Source organism: Adiantum capillus-veneris, chromosome 25 (genome assembly GCF_014529385.1).
Source record: "Adiantum capillus-veneris isolate H3 chromosome 25, ASM1452938v2, whole genome shotgun sequence".
NCBI lineage: Eukaryota > Viridiplantae > Streptophyta > Polypodiopsida > Polypodiales > Pteridaceae > Adiantum > Adiantum capillus-veneris.
Window position 1 is genome coordinate 123,064,907 of NC_140955.1, and position 14,973 is coordinate 123,079,879.

The 14,973-nt window shown below is 42.5% G+C and overlaps 1 protein-coding gene across 1 annotated transcript; it reads left to right on the top strand.

Moving 5' to 3' along the window:
* Positions 1-7,437: 7,437 nt before the first annotated feature.
* LOC147425577 (uncharacterized) lies at positions 7,438-9,495 on the top strand. Its single transcript, XM_086500295.1, has 5 exons — positions 7,438-8,064; positions 8,333-8,397; positions 8,552-8,582; positions 8,728-8,792; positions 8,913-9,495. Exons 1-5 carry the CDS (start codon positions 7,931-7,933, stop codon positions 8,969-8,971), a joined length of 354 nt encoding a protein of 117 aa, XP_086356421.1. The 5' UTR covers positions 7,438-7,930; the 3' UTR covers positions 8,972-9,495.
* Positions 9,496-14,973: the final 5,478 nt, after the last annotated feature.

Below are 14,973 nucleotides of genomic sequence, written 5' to 3' on the forward strand. Positions count from 1 at the left end.
TTCAAATCAGACTTAAATTCAGCAATATGTCTCTCATTTGGTCCAGTGATCAGCAAATCATCAACATAAAGAACCACGATGAGAAATACATCACCCTCACGCTTTACATAGAATGTGCTTTCTGTTGGACTGTTACGAAAGCCTTGTTTGACCAAATGAGTGTCAGCTTTCTCATACCAAGCATGAGGAGATTGCTTCAACCCATACAAAGCCTTGTTACATTTGCACACTTTGTCCTCTTGTCCTTTTATGACAAAACCGCGAGGCTGCGTTACATAAACTTTCTCAAATATGTCACCATTCAAGAAAGCAGTAACAATGTCTGATTGATATAAATCCCAACCAAAATGAGCTCCCAATGCACATAGAAAATGTACCGTAGTCATACGACAAGTGGGAGCAAAAGTCTCTTCGTAATCTATGCCTTTTTGCTGTGCATAACCCTTTGCAACAAGTCGAGCCTTATGGCGATCAATCTCACCATCCGGTTTCCGTTTCAACTTGTAAACCCACTTCGTACCAATAGCCTTTTTGCCAGGAGGCAAATCACATAAAGTCCATGTGTCATTTTCTATAAGTGCATCATATTCTGATTGCATGGCAGCCATCCAATTTTTTGAATTATGTGCTTCATCAAAAGTCAGAGGCTCCTCAACATCATGTAAACTAGACATAGCCAAAGCATAACAATCTGATGCATAAGATGCATGGCGAGAGCCTGAACGAGTACGACTAGACAAAGGTGTATCCAATTTACTATCACGCAAAGTGTGCACCAACCATTTTGGCATACCTCTAGCCTACTCATTTTCAGCCCTTTCCTCATCAAGTACATCATGTACATCTGCATCAGTAATAGGCTGATCTAAAACATTTTCAGAAACCCCCATAGGCTGTACATTTGCCTCATTGGAACTTACATTCGTATTTCCACCACTGAAAAGAGGCAACAAAGTGTCATAAATGTCCTGTGAGCTTACATTACTGTCTCTAGTACATGACAGCAAGGGCTGAACAGAATCTTCCACAAACACTACATCCCGAGAAACCAAAATATGTTTTGTTTGCAGATGATACAACCTGTAACCTTTGCTTTCAGCACTATAACCAACAAAAATACATTTGACAGCCTTATCATCCAATTTTCTGCGCTGCACTTGTGGCACCAAAGCATATGCCAAACAACCAAAAACACGCATGTGTTCAATAGAAGGCTTTCTATCATGCCATGCTTCATATGGAGTAATAGACTACAAAGCTTTCGTAGGACACCTGTTTAGTACATAAGTGGCACACATGATGGCCTCAAGCCAAAAAGAATGCGGTAAAGCTTGACTTTTGACCATACATCGTGCCATTTCCGTCAGTGACCTGTTTTTCCTCTCAGCAACACCATTTTTCTGAGGCATATAAGGCACTGTACATTGGTGTTTTATCCCACAACTAGCCAGAAATGCATTAAATTCATGAGACATATACTCCCCCCCTCGATCGAAACGGAGGGTGCCCATAGTACATTTCGAGACATTTTCAGCCATAGCCAGAAATTGTTTGAAGCACATAAAAACTTCGGACTTCGCTTTAAGTGGAAATACCCATGCATGCCTGGAGTAGTCATCAATGAAAGTCACGAAGTACAGGTAATTGCCCAAGGACGGAGTTTGCATGGGCCCACAAACATCACTATGCACAAGCTGCAACCTGCATGTGGCCCGAATTGAACCATCCTTTGGAAACTTAGAACGCTGCATCTTACCCAAAATACAGCCTTCACAAACATGTTTGATAGGTGCTTCAAGAGGCGGCAAAGAAGCAACCATATCAGATTTCTGCAAACGCAGCAAACTGGAAAAATTCAGATGACCAAAACGTGCATGCCAAAGTTTTGCATCTGAAATAGCCCTTGAATCTGCAACAGAAATTTTTTCCACACTTGTCATACAAAGTGAGCTTATACAGCCCACGGCACAAAAGGCCACATGCAACAATTTCATCACCAAAACTGAGATCATGAACTGTACATCTGTCATCCACAAATTTGACTACAAGTCCAAGTCTAGCAAGTGCGGATACAGACAAGAGATTCTTCTTGATCCCAGGTACATAAAGTGCATCAACAAGTGTGAAGGAACTGCCATTAGCAGCAGTGAGCACAATCTTTCCAACTCCCTGAACTGGATAAGAGGCGTTGTTGGCACAAGTGACTGAATTCCCATGAGGGACAGACTCGAGAGAGGTAAACAATTCACGATGTGAGGTAATGTGCTTTGTAGCACCACTGTCGAAATACCACACATGTGAATCTGCAGCAATTGACAAGCATGCATCATGGACAACAGGATTGTAAGTGCACTCTGCGCTAAAAGCCCATTCTGCATCAACATCAGCAACACAGTCTCCTTTCACAGAAGACTCAACAATGGCTGCATTTGTAGTGGAACCAGCATTTGCAGTGGAACCACCCTCTTTCTTCTTAGCCTCTTTGGCCTTCAACTTAGGACACGATTTGATCAAGTGATCATTGGCTTTACAATAATGGCAACGCAACTTCTTTTTGCCCTTATCACCAGAATTGCCAGACGAAGTACTGCCAGCAGAAGCATTAGGAACATAATTTTTGCCACTCGCAGCAGAACCATAAGAAGTGGCTGCATTACTGTTACCACCCTTTCTTTGAGAAGCAATAAAAGCCTGTTCAACTGCATGCTGCCTAGTCCTGTTTTTTCTGGAAAGTGACTCTTGCAGCAGTAATGTGCATAATGCATCAAACTTGACAACTTCACGATTTCCTTGGGTCATCAGTCTCCAAGTACTAGCAAAAGTCTGGTAGGAATCTGGTAAGGCATCAAGAACAGTCTGCACAAGGGAACTGTCAGAAATGACTTCACCTGCAGAAATAAGCTGCTCATTGATATCCTTGACACTAGCAAGGAAAGTGTCTATATCATCTTCCTCATGCATAATCTTCGACTCCAGCTCTTTACGCAACAAAGCAATTTTAGCCTCATTGCGGCTTGCATAAAGACCTGTTAGAATATCCCAAGCCTGTTTTGTAGATTTTGCTGAACGGATGTGAGGAACAATGGTGTGCTTCACAGACAACGCAATCAATGCATGAGCCTGCGCATCCTTAACATCCCAACGAGCTTGTTCTGCCGTAGGCAAAACAACTCTAACAGCTGCAATCCTTGCAGCAAGACCTGCAACATCCTCAACATCGCCTACATCCTCAGAACCAGGACGTGCATTAATGCCCTGCACAATGTTCCAGACACCTTTTGACACAAGAACATGTTGCATCATATAAGCCCACATAGGGTAGTTGTCCCCATCCAACCTCTCCTCAGCAGCAAACATCTTGAACACATCTGTGTTGTTGTTGTCAGCCATGGTAAATGCTACACCTGATGTGAAAACTACCCAAAAATAGGAGAAACGGAGTGGGAACAACCTGTGCTATATAGCACAAACCGTAGAAGACTATAAGGCACATGTTATGCAGAATTTGGCACTGACAGAAATTCTGCACAAAATGACGAAATAGCCTGTGCAGTACTGCTTGTAGTGGAAACGGAGGCCAAAATGAGCCCAAATCAAAATTCTGAGCAGACCAAGCTCTTCGAGCTTACCAAAATATTTGTCGACCTGCGAACGTTTGCCAAAGCTCACTGAAATCGGAGAAAGTGAACGGCGTGTGCTGGAGCAGCTGGCGACTAAGCTCGGGAGGACGTGACCTGCTCTGATACCAATTGTTGGAATTAGGGTTGCAGGGAAACACACACAGCTTGGAGAAGACGAAGGAAGCTCAAGGCACACAATAGAGAGTGTATTACTTAGTGTGCAATGGAAAGATAGATAGCCCTAGAGTGATGGGCGTATATACAATGCACGGGGGAAAAAACCTCCTAAAGAGGGAAAAAATGCCCCGGCGGTCCTAGTGTGTTCACAGACATCACTACCACATGTATATGGTAACAGTATCTTTTGACAACGCTTTTGTGAAATATAAAATAGAATAAAAGATGAGACTTCATTACTTTGGGCCGCAAATTTAATGAGCTCACTTGCCAAAAGCACCTAAATATAGCAGTTTCAGCCTTATGATCAAGACATTTAGCAGTTCTCTGTCAAAATAGGACCACCAAAACCTAAAATAGAGGAGTATATGTGTCAAATGACTATTGGACTATTCCTTAATCCTTAGATTAACAAACAGCCCTTTTTGAGTCATTTTTGGCCCTAATGTATTTAAGCACTAAACCCCTTTCAAAACACATTGTTCTAATCCTAGAATTAGGGCCGCATACTCTGCTTCGTTGTTAAAGTGGGAGTGTAGTAGCTGCCCGATTTTAGAGAAGACTTTTTCTTTTTGCTAATTGAAAATGACGACGCTAGCTATAGACTGGTCCACTGTCCTTTTGTAAGCTCCATCAAAGAAAAGAGAATGAGCTCCTTCTAGCTTAGGAACTTCTACCAATGGTGTCACTCCTTTGCCTTCTGTGTTGACCTTTAGCTTCTTCTCATAGTGACGATGAGTAAGAATACCTGCTAGACTAGCTCTGGTTATAATGTAATTGAACTCTTGTAATCTAACAAGCCACTTAGATATTCTAGATGAGACATCCATGTGTTGCATCACATACAGAAAGACTTCTTCCATTGTTAGAATTACAAAGGGTCTAGGCAATAGATAAGAGAGGAACTTAACATTAATGTAAGCACCATGTGCTCTACCATGGTGAATCTTTTTTCTGATGGGGTCATGACATGACTAGAGAAGTAGATAGGATGCACGAAAGAGGTTTGGAGGTCCTTCTGCATTAGTATTGTCCCAAGTGTATCACTTCCTACACTGGGGTTAACATAAAATGGCTCGTCCCATCTAGGGCGTGCAATGGTGGGAAATGAAGTCAGGATCCGTTTCACTTCGCTGAACTGTTGCTCATTTTCTTCACTCCATAGGAAGACATCTCTATGGGTGACTTGTTGTAAAGGGAGAACCACTTGAGAGAGCAAGTGAATGAACCTGCTCAAGTACCTTACCTTCTGAAGGAAAAAAACCAATTGCTTAGCTGTTGTGGGTGATGCCAAAGAAACTAAAGCTTGAACCTTGCTTGGGTCAACCTCAATTCTTTTGGCTGAAATTACATGGCCAAGAAGAGTGACCTTGCTTTCACCAATGTGACACTTATCTACGTTAAGATAATCACCCAAGGTTTGCAGCCTAGCCAGACCATCATAGACCTTGCTCAAATGAAGGGAGCGAGAGCTGTAGATGCATAAATCATCTATGAAAACCCATATTGACTTACCAAAGTATGGTTGGAAGACAAAAGTTACATAGCGTTGGAATGTGGCCGGAGCATTGGTGAGGCCAAAAGGCATTACTCTGTAAGAAAAACATCCCCATGATGTTATGAAGGCTGTCTTTTTCTGGTCTTCTTCTGTGATGCTAATCTGGAAGTAGCCTGAGTAGCCATCACATACTGTGTAGTGCTCATGACCTGCTACCTCGTTGAGAATCTCGTCTTGGAGTGGGAGGGGAAAATGATCCCTCTTTGTTGCTGCATTGAGAGATTTATAATCTACACAAACTCTCCACTTACTATTCTTCTTTGGTGTGACCACCACTGGAGAGACCCACTCCGTGTCTTCGACGGGGTAAATGAAACCTGCGTGTAGCAAGTTCCTTACCTCTTTGAGTAATGCCTCTTGTTGAACTACCCCAAGCCTTCTGAGCTTTTGCACTACAGACTTACTTCCTTCCTTGAGTCTTATGCGGTGCTGCACCACTCTGATGCCTGTGATCTCGTTATAACCATCAATGAAAAGTGTGGTGAAGTTACCCAGCATAGAGATGTACTCTGCTCTCTCTTCATTCGCTAACTCACTGGAGAACATCCGATCTAACTTACTTGTATCCACCAAGGATTGCGTACCTAATGGTCCCTCTTGGTTCTTTAGTGGTGCTTCAGATTGTGTCAAACTCTTTGGATCTCTGAGGATGACTCCCATAACTTTGATGCTACTGTCGCTCTCCTCACTTGTTGTCGTCTCTTCTCCCGGGGTGGTCGAAGAGTCACCGGTGAATTCATCTTATGATGCCTCCAAGATCATGTTGCATTGCTTCCCAATCTTCCTGTTGTAGAATATGGGCTTCCCTTTAGCATCTTTCATCTGTATCATTCTGGTACTCCAGTCCTCCCAATGATAGCTCCAGCTATCCTTGGTCTTGAATTTCTAGTACTTACCATCTTCGTCCATTGTCTCCTCATCCTTGGTACAAGATGGAGTAATTGGGGCTCGGTTATTTTCGGGCCCTGCATCAAAGCATCTTGAACTAGGTCATATGGTTTAGTATACTCGCCCAACAAAAAATCCATGATGTTGACCTTCTGCCGAGGCTTAGACGCATGCTTGCTAGACTCTCCTTTTCCTTTCATCTTTTCCTCCCTTTGAGAGGCTTCTTCGTGCCTAGCACGTTTCACTCCCATGGCATCTACTTCCTTCTACTTTTCCTTTTCCTTTTTCCTTCTCTTTGACGCACTCTTCTACCTTTGCCTTTTCTTTAGCTACTTCAAGACTGATGACACTCATTGCTTGGTTTCCAGCAGGTGGTGGAGGTAGCGGTGGAATGAGAGGTTGCGGTGGTGGTGGTGGTTGTACGGTGTCGTGATGCTCTACGACCACAAGGTGAAACGTTGACATAACACAAGATTTTAGGTATTATTACTACTCAAACAGATTATTGATTGCCACCCCTTGGAGTATATTGCATACGGGGTTGTGCTCAACAAATCTATGGTTGATACATATATCTATTGTAGTATACTTCAGAGAGCAATAAGTGCGGCTGACATAGCGATATTTTCGACATGTGCTCAAAGATGATTTGGTAAATATGTAAACCAAAAGAAGTGCTATGTGATGTTTCAGTTCTCAAGTATTCTAATGTGATGTACTTCAAAGAATCTTAAAATGTGTTTGAGGAGCTTGTTGCCCACCGAGGTCAGTTTGGCGACATGGCTTAGTAAAGCTTGAAGCTATTGGATGCAAGGGACGACTTATCTCCAATGCATTCACCTATACGTGTGTCTTGAAGGTGGAGATCGATAGTATTTTAATCGACGTTCAAGACCAGTGTGATAAAGTAATAAGAAGCAAGACATTGTGGTCGTTGAAGAGGAGCGAGGAGAGAAACCTAAGCTTCATGTTGAGGCCAGGGCTGTGGAGCTTCAGCTTTGAGGAGCTCGCAACTGGTGCTAAGAGCTGGGTGTCGGCCACTGCAGGAGGGCCAGTGTGAATGGCCGCATGTTGTTTTATTGATAGAGAAAAGCAAGGCTAATAATATAAGGTGAGCTGGCCGTTTATAATAAAAAAAGAAAAAGCGCGTCAACTGCGGCATTAAGGAGCGCCGTAGAGAAGGAGGGCGGCAGGAGCACACGACGGGCCGCTTGAAGAGGAGCTGCCGGCGAGCGAGGAGAGGAGGTTACTGGCAGCCGACGAGCAGGAGACCAGGTGATGAGTAAGAGAAGCGAAAAGGTTGAGGCGGCCAATAAGCAGGAACTGTGGGCGAGTTCGGGCAGCGTGACAAGAGGAAGATAGAGCAGTCGAAAAGCAGCTAGGCGTGTAGCGCTGGCAAGTAGCAAGGGAAGGGAGGTCGTCTTTTTGGCGAGGCCGAGAGGAGCTGAGAAAGCGCTGTTGCTGACAGAGCAGCGCGAGTGAAAAAGCAAGGGCCACCATCCGAGCAAGAGATTAAGGTGGGGAGAGGTATCCCCAAGCCTGTAATTGCAGCAGGTTGAAAGGGAGAGACAGCGTGCCGTCAAATAGCAGAAAAAGAAGGCCGAGAGCAGGGTGGTAGGAGCAGCGCGAGGGAAAAGCAAGGGATTTCCTCTAGTGTGATTTTGATATTGCTGGGCACTATGAATCAATGGTTTTTGATTTTGAGGTACCTAAAGTGTTGACGCAGAACCTTGACAAGCGGAATATTGGAGACTATGAGGTGAAGCTCAATCATAGGCGGCTTTTGGATGGCATGCTCGAGGTTTGTGGGGTGATGAGGAGGTACCACATAACAAAGGTTTAAAGACAAGATAATCGAGTGAGGGAAAGATATCGGGAGGTCTTTCAAGCAAGTGCGTTGTCAAGTAGGTTGAGAATGAGAGCGAGGAAGAAAAGCGAGCGTCAATTGCAGTAGGTAAAGGACATGGTTGGAACCGACAAATTGCCAAGGCCTAGAGAAGCAGATCTTTAGCAGATTTCAGAGGTTTGTTTGAGTTAAAAGAAGACCGAAGCAAGTGTTGGCAAAGTAAGTGCACGTGAAGGTGGTCAGGAAGAGCAAGGGAAGAGCATTGAGGCCATACAGATTTGACATTTGCACTTTTGCTCATAGTCTCGGTGGGTTCAAGAGCACTTGTTGTCTATTGCGATCAAGTTACTTTTGTATATTCACATTTTAGTTCATTTAAGTAATTCAATTCAAGGTGTTTAAAGTGTTCTTTTGTGCTGTATTCTCTTAAGATGAGCATCTTTCTCTTACTGTTGCCCACAGAGAGTAGCCAAGTGCTGACCCGGCTCAACTCGTGAACATAAAATCCCCCGACAACGGGTGGTCGAAGGATTTGGACCGGTGGAATCAGCTCTGGTTGCCTGAGTAGTGGGGGAGCGCTGCTGGCCTCGCTCGCCCTTGGTGGAGAAATCTCATTCTGCCTTACTCCTCTATTGAAGTTGTGCCTTCTTGGATGAGGACAGTAGTACATGCCATGGCCGTCCTCTGCACAGTTGTAACAATGGTAGTCTTGATTCTGTCTTCGCTGCCCTCTTCCTTGCTTTGGATTTCTGGCAAGTGCATGCACTTGCTGCACCAAATGTACTGAAAGATTCTCTAACTGGTTGGTGATTTGGTTGAGCAGGTCTTGTTGATCTTCAGCCGGTTCTTGTGGTGGCCGATTCCTCTGGACGACCATTGTAGGTGCGGCTAGGTGTGGTCGGGCCCTACCCGGTTCCTCTTCTTTGATAGTTCTAGCTTGTAGACACAATTTCTTATCTTTCAGGCGGGCTACTTCAACTGCTACCTCATACGTAGCAGGAAACCTCCCCTTCACCTTTTCTTTAAGAATTGGCCATAAACTAGCCACAAAGTGGTCTTTCTTTAGGAAATCGGGTGACCCTTCGCCATCCTTCAGCGATGCAACCCATCGTCCCCATAGATCTATGAACTTTGATTTGTATGCTGCATATTCAGCAATACTTCCTTACTTCAACTCCATCAACAATTGCCACAATTTCTCCAATATGGTGTCTTCTCCAAAGCGCGTTAGAAATGCTTCTCTTAGGAGGCCCCACCTCTCTTTGGTGGCTTGCACCAAGGCATTGTACCAGGATCTTGTTTCCACTTTCATTAATAGTGGAAAAATACACAGACGCAAAGCATCGTCATCTGAGCATCTTTCCCCACCTTACCCGTAAAGGTTGGGAAGGAAATGTTTGCCATTGCAAAACACGATTTTCAAACTCTTTTTTGAAAAAATTCTTCTTTTTTCTTAAACACAGGTAGCTTAGCGACTTATAATAGCTTCTTACAAGGTTGGGTGGATAGATCAAAACAGGATGAAAATTGAAACATTAAAGGAGTGATGATAATCCAACACAAGGAAGATAATGGGATTTGTGGAGCTCAGGATCTCTCCTAGCATCGCAACACAAAACAAAAACACAATCTTCTGCTGATAGAAGATCTTCTTATCTACATATATATGTACGTGCATGTGTTGCAAAAATATTAACGGAAAAGCAGTTAAGACCATATTAGGTATTTTGGTAAAAATCTCACATTATGGGAATCTCCAAATCGACTAAATTCATGTAATTTGGGAATTTTCCACTTAAAGTGGGAAAAATTGAGGTGTGTGGTTAGTAAATAAAGTGAAAATCTCATAGGATTGTGGTGTTGATAAACACCAAAAGTCAAGAGGATGTACAACACATGGATTTGAATAATAAATATAAATTACATAAAACAAAGGAAGATACAAAAAAGATTTTGTTTACAAACTGACTAGTATAGTCACAATAGAAGCTCCACATAATTCTACTCCACATTTGATACCATATCTGAACTTTGATCCAAGTGTGGTTGATGTGCACGAGTGAGGCCTTCTTTGGCTTTTAGAGCATGCCTTTCTGGAATCTTTATTCTAGAAAATGGTCCTTCTTTGTTGGGTCTCCAGGACCAAACAATTGCATCTACAGTTTCCCACACTTGTGGGTCCTTATAGTTGACAGCCCAATAACCCTTCCAACAATTGCTGTAAGCTTGAGTATCTGTCATCCCACTTTTTCTCGCGCAAGGTGCCCAATATTGAATCAAGAGTTTTCTGTAGTTTGGTGATGTAGGCTCATTATCAATGTCAGATAAAGCCATTGCAAGCCACACTGGATAGATTTCTGTGTCACTCGGAACAAGCATAAGAAAGTCACCTTGGTGCACATCAGACATAGGGTCAAACTCTTCCCTTGGCCTATCTCGTTGAGGCCCACAAAAATGATCGTTCAACTCTTCAAGGCCTAGGAATCTTTCTGCTCCTTGTTGCAAATTCATTGTAGTGCTTTGTAGGTGAGAATATTCTTGAGTTTTTGGCCAAAACATTTCATACAAGACTCTCTCTGATATGATTGCTTTTCCAATCTCTTCAATTACCTTACTCCAATAATCTATCACGGGTCTATAATATCGCGGAATACTTGAACCATTCCCTAAATTTTTCCAAAATTTTATATAGTTCTTTAGCCCCAAAATGACTTCTTCGTGGGCCTTGACATACTCCGCCATTTGTACTAGAGGTGGATCTCCATGTGGTAACATTGGCTTGCCTTCTGTGTCTGTTTTCCAAAGGCGAATACTTCCACTCCAACTTGATACACCTACATGTGCCTTATATTGCATCATTGGTGTCTCATCCTGCATAAAGAACCTGAACTGAAGCGGTTTGGAATGTCCAACAAGTATGTCTTGTCCATCACAAAGATAGCCATCACAATATTGCTTGAAATCGGGGATCTTTGTGAGAAAAAATGGAGCTGGAGATGAAGATGAGCTGTTTCGTAATGTATCCATCAAATGTGGCAAAGTATAGGTTTGTGTAACTCTCAGCTTCTCTAAAAACCTACTAAACATGGCGTCTATGTCCTCATGTGTATGCCCAACCATTAAAAATCCCACCTGGATGGTTTTGAAAACACCCCTTGCAACAAGCATTGACAAATAGGCAAATAAGTATCGATTTTTGTTTTCCCCTGCACAATTATCCAATTGTAGCAACAAGTTCTCTGGCAATCTGCGAAATGTTGACCCCAATTCCTCTTCTGCAATTTCTGACGACTGCACAATGGGCTCTTTTCCATCACTCAAGTTATGGTAGTCCAAAGCATCCCTTGAGTTCAAAGCATGTAGTAGTGAAATATTGCTCCTTGGAAGTCCATTTGTTACTAGATCACCAAGAGGATGCTTATCTATCCTCTCTAGGTTATGTAAACAATTAGCAATTGAGCCAATTGTAAGATTTGGATCAGCTGGCCACAAACCATTCAAGACAAAGTGTCCGTAATGACCTTCTCCATGTCCATGAGTGATCATGCCAATCAATGCCACCTGCAGATTATATCCTGAATCCACACCCTTGGGAACAATGAGTAATCTAGGAATGGCAGTTTTCTTTTGATCCATCTTATCATGGATTATGCATACATATTTTTGTGGTTGAGTTTCTGAATACGTGCGCCATGCATAATATAGGCTTCTGCAACTCTTTTGTTGTGCCATGTGAACTTCTCTCTCCCTCAAGAGAAGAGCTCTCTCTTCAAGAGAAGGTTTAGCTTCTAACCTTGCCTTGATTGAGCTACAAATATTGCACTTAGAGAACTCACTCGTCTTTGTTAAAGTGACATGTGGGTACTCTTTGTTCAAAATTCTACCAAAAGAAGATTGGGATAGCTTCTTCTCATAGCCCATTTGGTCAAGTGTCGTGTTGATTTCACATAAAATATCCACTTGTTTGTATGTTGATGGAATCACCAATTGAGTCTCTCTTGAGCCATCTAGCAGTGTTCTACTTCTATGTGGCATCTTCTCAGAGTTGTTTTCCACAAACTCATTTAGTAGTGCTCTTGCTAAACTAGTATGTTGAAGTCCCCTTCTCAATGTACATGTGTTCCCATGTACATATTGGCGCACACCATTTTCAAAGTTCTCCTTGTATCGATAAAATGATGTCTTTGGTATTCCATGTAGCTCATACCATGCTCTACAACAAACTATAGAGCCATTTAGCCTGAATTGGTATCGTGACTTCTCATCTTTCTAATAACATATAGAAAGAACATCATAAACATAATTAGTGCGTGATTTTTGAGACTCTCCCCAAAACTGTTGTCGTAACCTTGTCACCATATCACGATCTGCAAACTGGCAACATTTTTGTGCACAACAATCAATGCATGATACCCTTTGAATTGATTTGTTTGAAAGGTAAAAAGTCGAAGCTGGTGCTGCTTTTGATTTTTGAGTCCTGTTCATGAAAGTGTATCGTCTCTTCCTTGACAACTGGACAACATTACTCCCATCAAGTTTTTTTCCAACATTGTCATCGTTGGATACATCCTCATATGTAGCATGCATGCCATCAACAGGAACAAATCGTTGTAATGGGCTCCCATTCAACATTGTTGTCTGCTTGATGGGCCACTTTAGCAAAGTGATTCTACCCACTTCAACCACATCATCAGTGCTTGCATTTTCTCTTTCAATACCCACACTCACACAATCAGGACCAAGTTCCTGAAAGTTGACATAATCATGTGGAAATACATATAAGATGGTCCCTTCATTCATGGTTTGCATCATTGTGTCATCTTTTAAAAGGACCCTCTGATTTCTCCAAGACTCTCGAATCATTGCTTCAAATTCTGGGCTTGTCATAGGTATTGCATCTGTAACTAGAGGATCAGAATGATCATGTTCTTCATCACCATTGTAGCTTTCCTGTGGATCAATTAAGTTCCCATTTAATACAAAAGATTGCAAAAGAAGCTTTGACCATTGAACAGCACTCCATAATGAGCCTTGGAGAGATGAAGTATCCATTGTAGGAAAAGGTAGGACCACATCCTTCAAGCATTCCTCCACTAGTATGGAGACATTTCCGTGCCCTATCTTTGTACCAGCGCAAGTGGAATCTGGATCTGTTCTACACACACAGCCAATACCAACAATTTCATTGTCAAGTATCATATGTACTTTCTCCCTAGATTCAAAGTCCATCCTGTAAGTGAAAAATATTACATTGTTAAATCCATAGTTATAGAAAAATACTCTTCAAACAAAAAATCATGCTACAACATGGAAAAGGTTTGCATAGGTTGGACAAGTGGTGAACCTTGAGACCAAATCCTCCTTGCTATATTAATGGAAGCAAGGTTGGAAATTATGGTGGATCTTGAAACCAAAGCATCCTTGCTATATTAGAGCATAGGTTGGACAAGTGGTGGACCTAGTTGTAATACCCACTGCCACCTATCAACTACTATAGGACTATGCTTTCCAATGTCCAAGTATCCCTTAAGGCTTTCAAGGTTAAACACGTGGTGGACCTTGAAACAAAAATCCCCTTTCTATATCAGAGCATAGCTTGGACAAGTGGTGGACCTAGTTATAATGCCCAATATCCAAGGTGAAATACCTTAGGACCTTGCTACCTTGCTTGCCAATGTTTACGTAGCCCCTCATTTATTTAATGGAAGTAAGGTTGGACAAGTGGTGGACCTTGAAACCAAAGCCTCTTTGCTATATGAGAGCATAGGTTGGACCTAGTTGTAATACCCACTGCCACCTATCAACTACTATAGGACTATGCTTTCCAATGTCCAAGTATCCCTTGAGTCTTTCAGGGTTGAACACGTGGTGGACCTTGAAACGAAAATCCCCTTTCTATATCAGACCATAGCTTGGACAAGTGGTGGACCTAGTTATAATGCCCAATATCCAAGGTGAAACACCTTAGAACCTTGCTACCTTGCTTGCCAATGTTTACGTAGCCCCTCATTTCTTTAATGGAAGCAAGGTTGGACAAGTGGTGGACCTTGAAACTAAAGCCTCTTTGCTATATGAGAGCATAGGTTGGACCTAGTTGTAATACCCACTGCCACCTATCAACTACTATAGGACTATGCTTTCCAATGTCCAAGTATCCCTTGAGTCTTGCAAAGTTGAACACGTGGTGGACCTTGAAACAAAAATCCCCTTTCTATATCAGAGCATAGCTTGGACAAGTGGTGGACCTAGTTATAATGCCCAATATCCAAGGTGAAATACCTTAGGACCTTTCTACCTTGCTTGCCAATGTTTACGTAGCCCCTCATTTCCTTAATGGAAGCAAGGTTGGACAAGTGGTGGACCTTGAAACCAAAGCCTCTTTGCTATATGAGAGCATAGGTTGGACCTAGTTGTTATACCCACTGCCACCTATCAACTACTATAGGACTATGCTTTCCAATGTCCAAGTATCCCTTGAGTCTTGCAAGGTTGAACACGTGGTGGATTATTGAAACCAAAATCCCCTTTCTATATCAGAGAATATCTTGGACAATTGGTGGACCTAGTTATAATTCCCCTCCTTTCTTTAATGGAAGAAAGGTTGGAAAAGTGGTGAATCTTGAAACCCAAACCCTTTGGCTATATATAGAGGATAGCTTGGACAAGTGGTGGGCTTAGTTGTAGTATCCAATGTCCAAGGTCCAAGGTGAACTATGTAAAGACCGTACTTCCAAAAACAAAGTCATACAAGTGGTTCTCCTTCAAACCAAAACTTCCTTAGTGTATTAGAACATAGCTTGGAGAAGTCGTGGACTTAGTTGTAATGGTGAATGTCCAAAGCAAACTATTATAGGACCTTGCTTCCCAAATCAAGTTTGGACAAG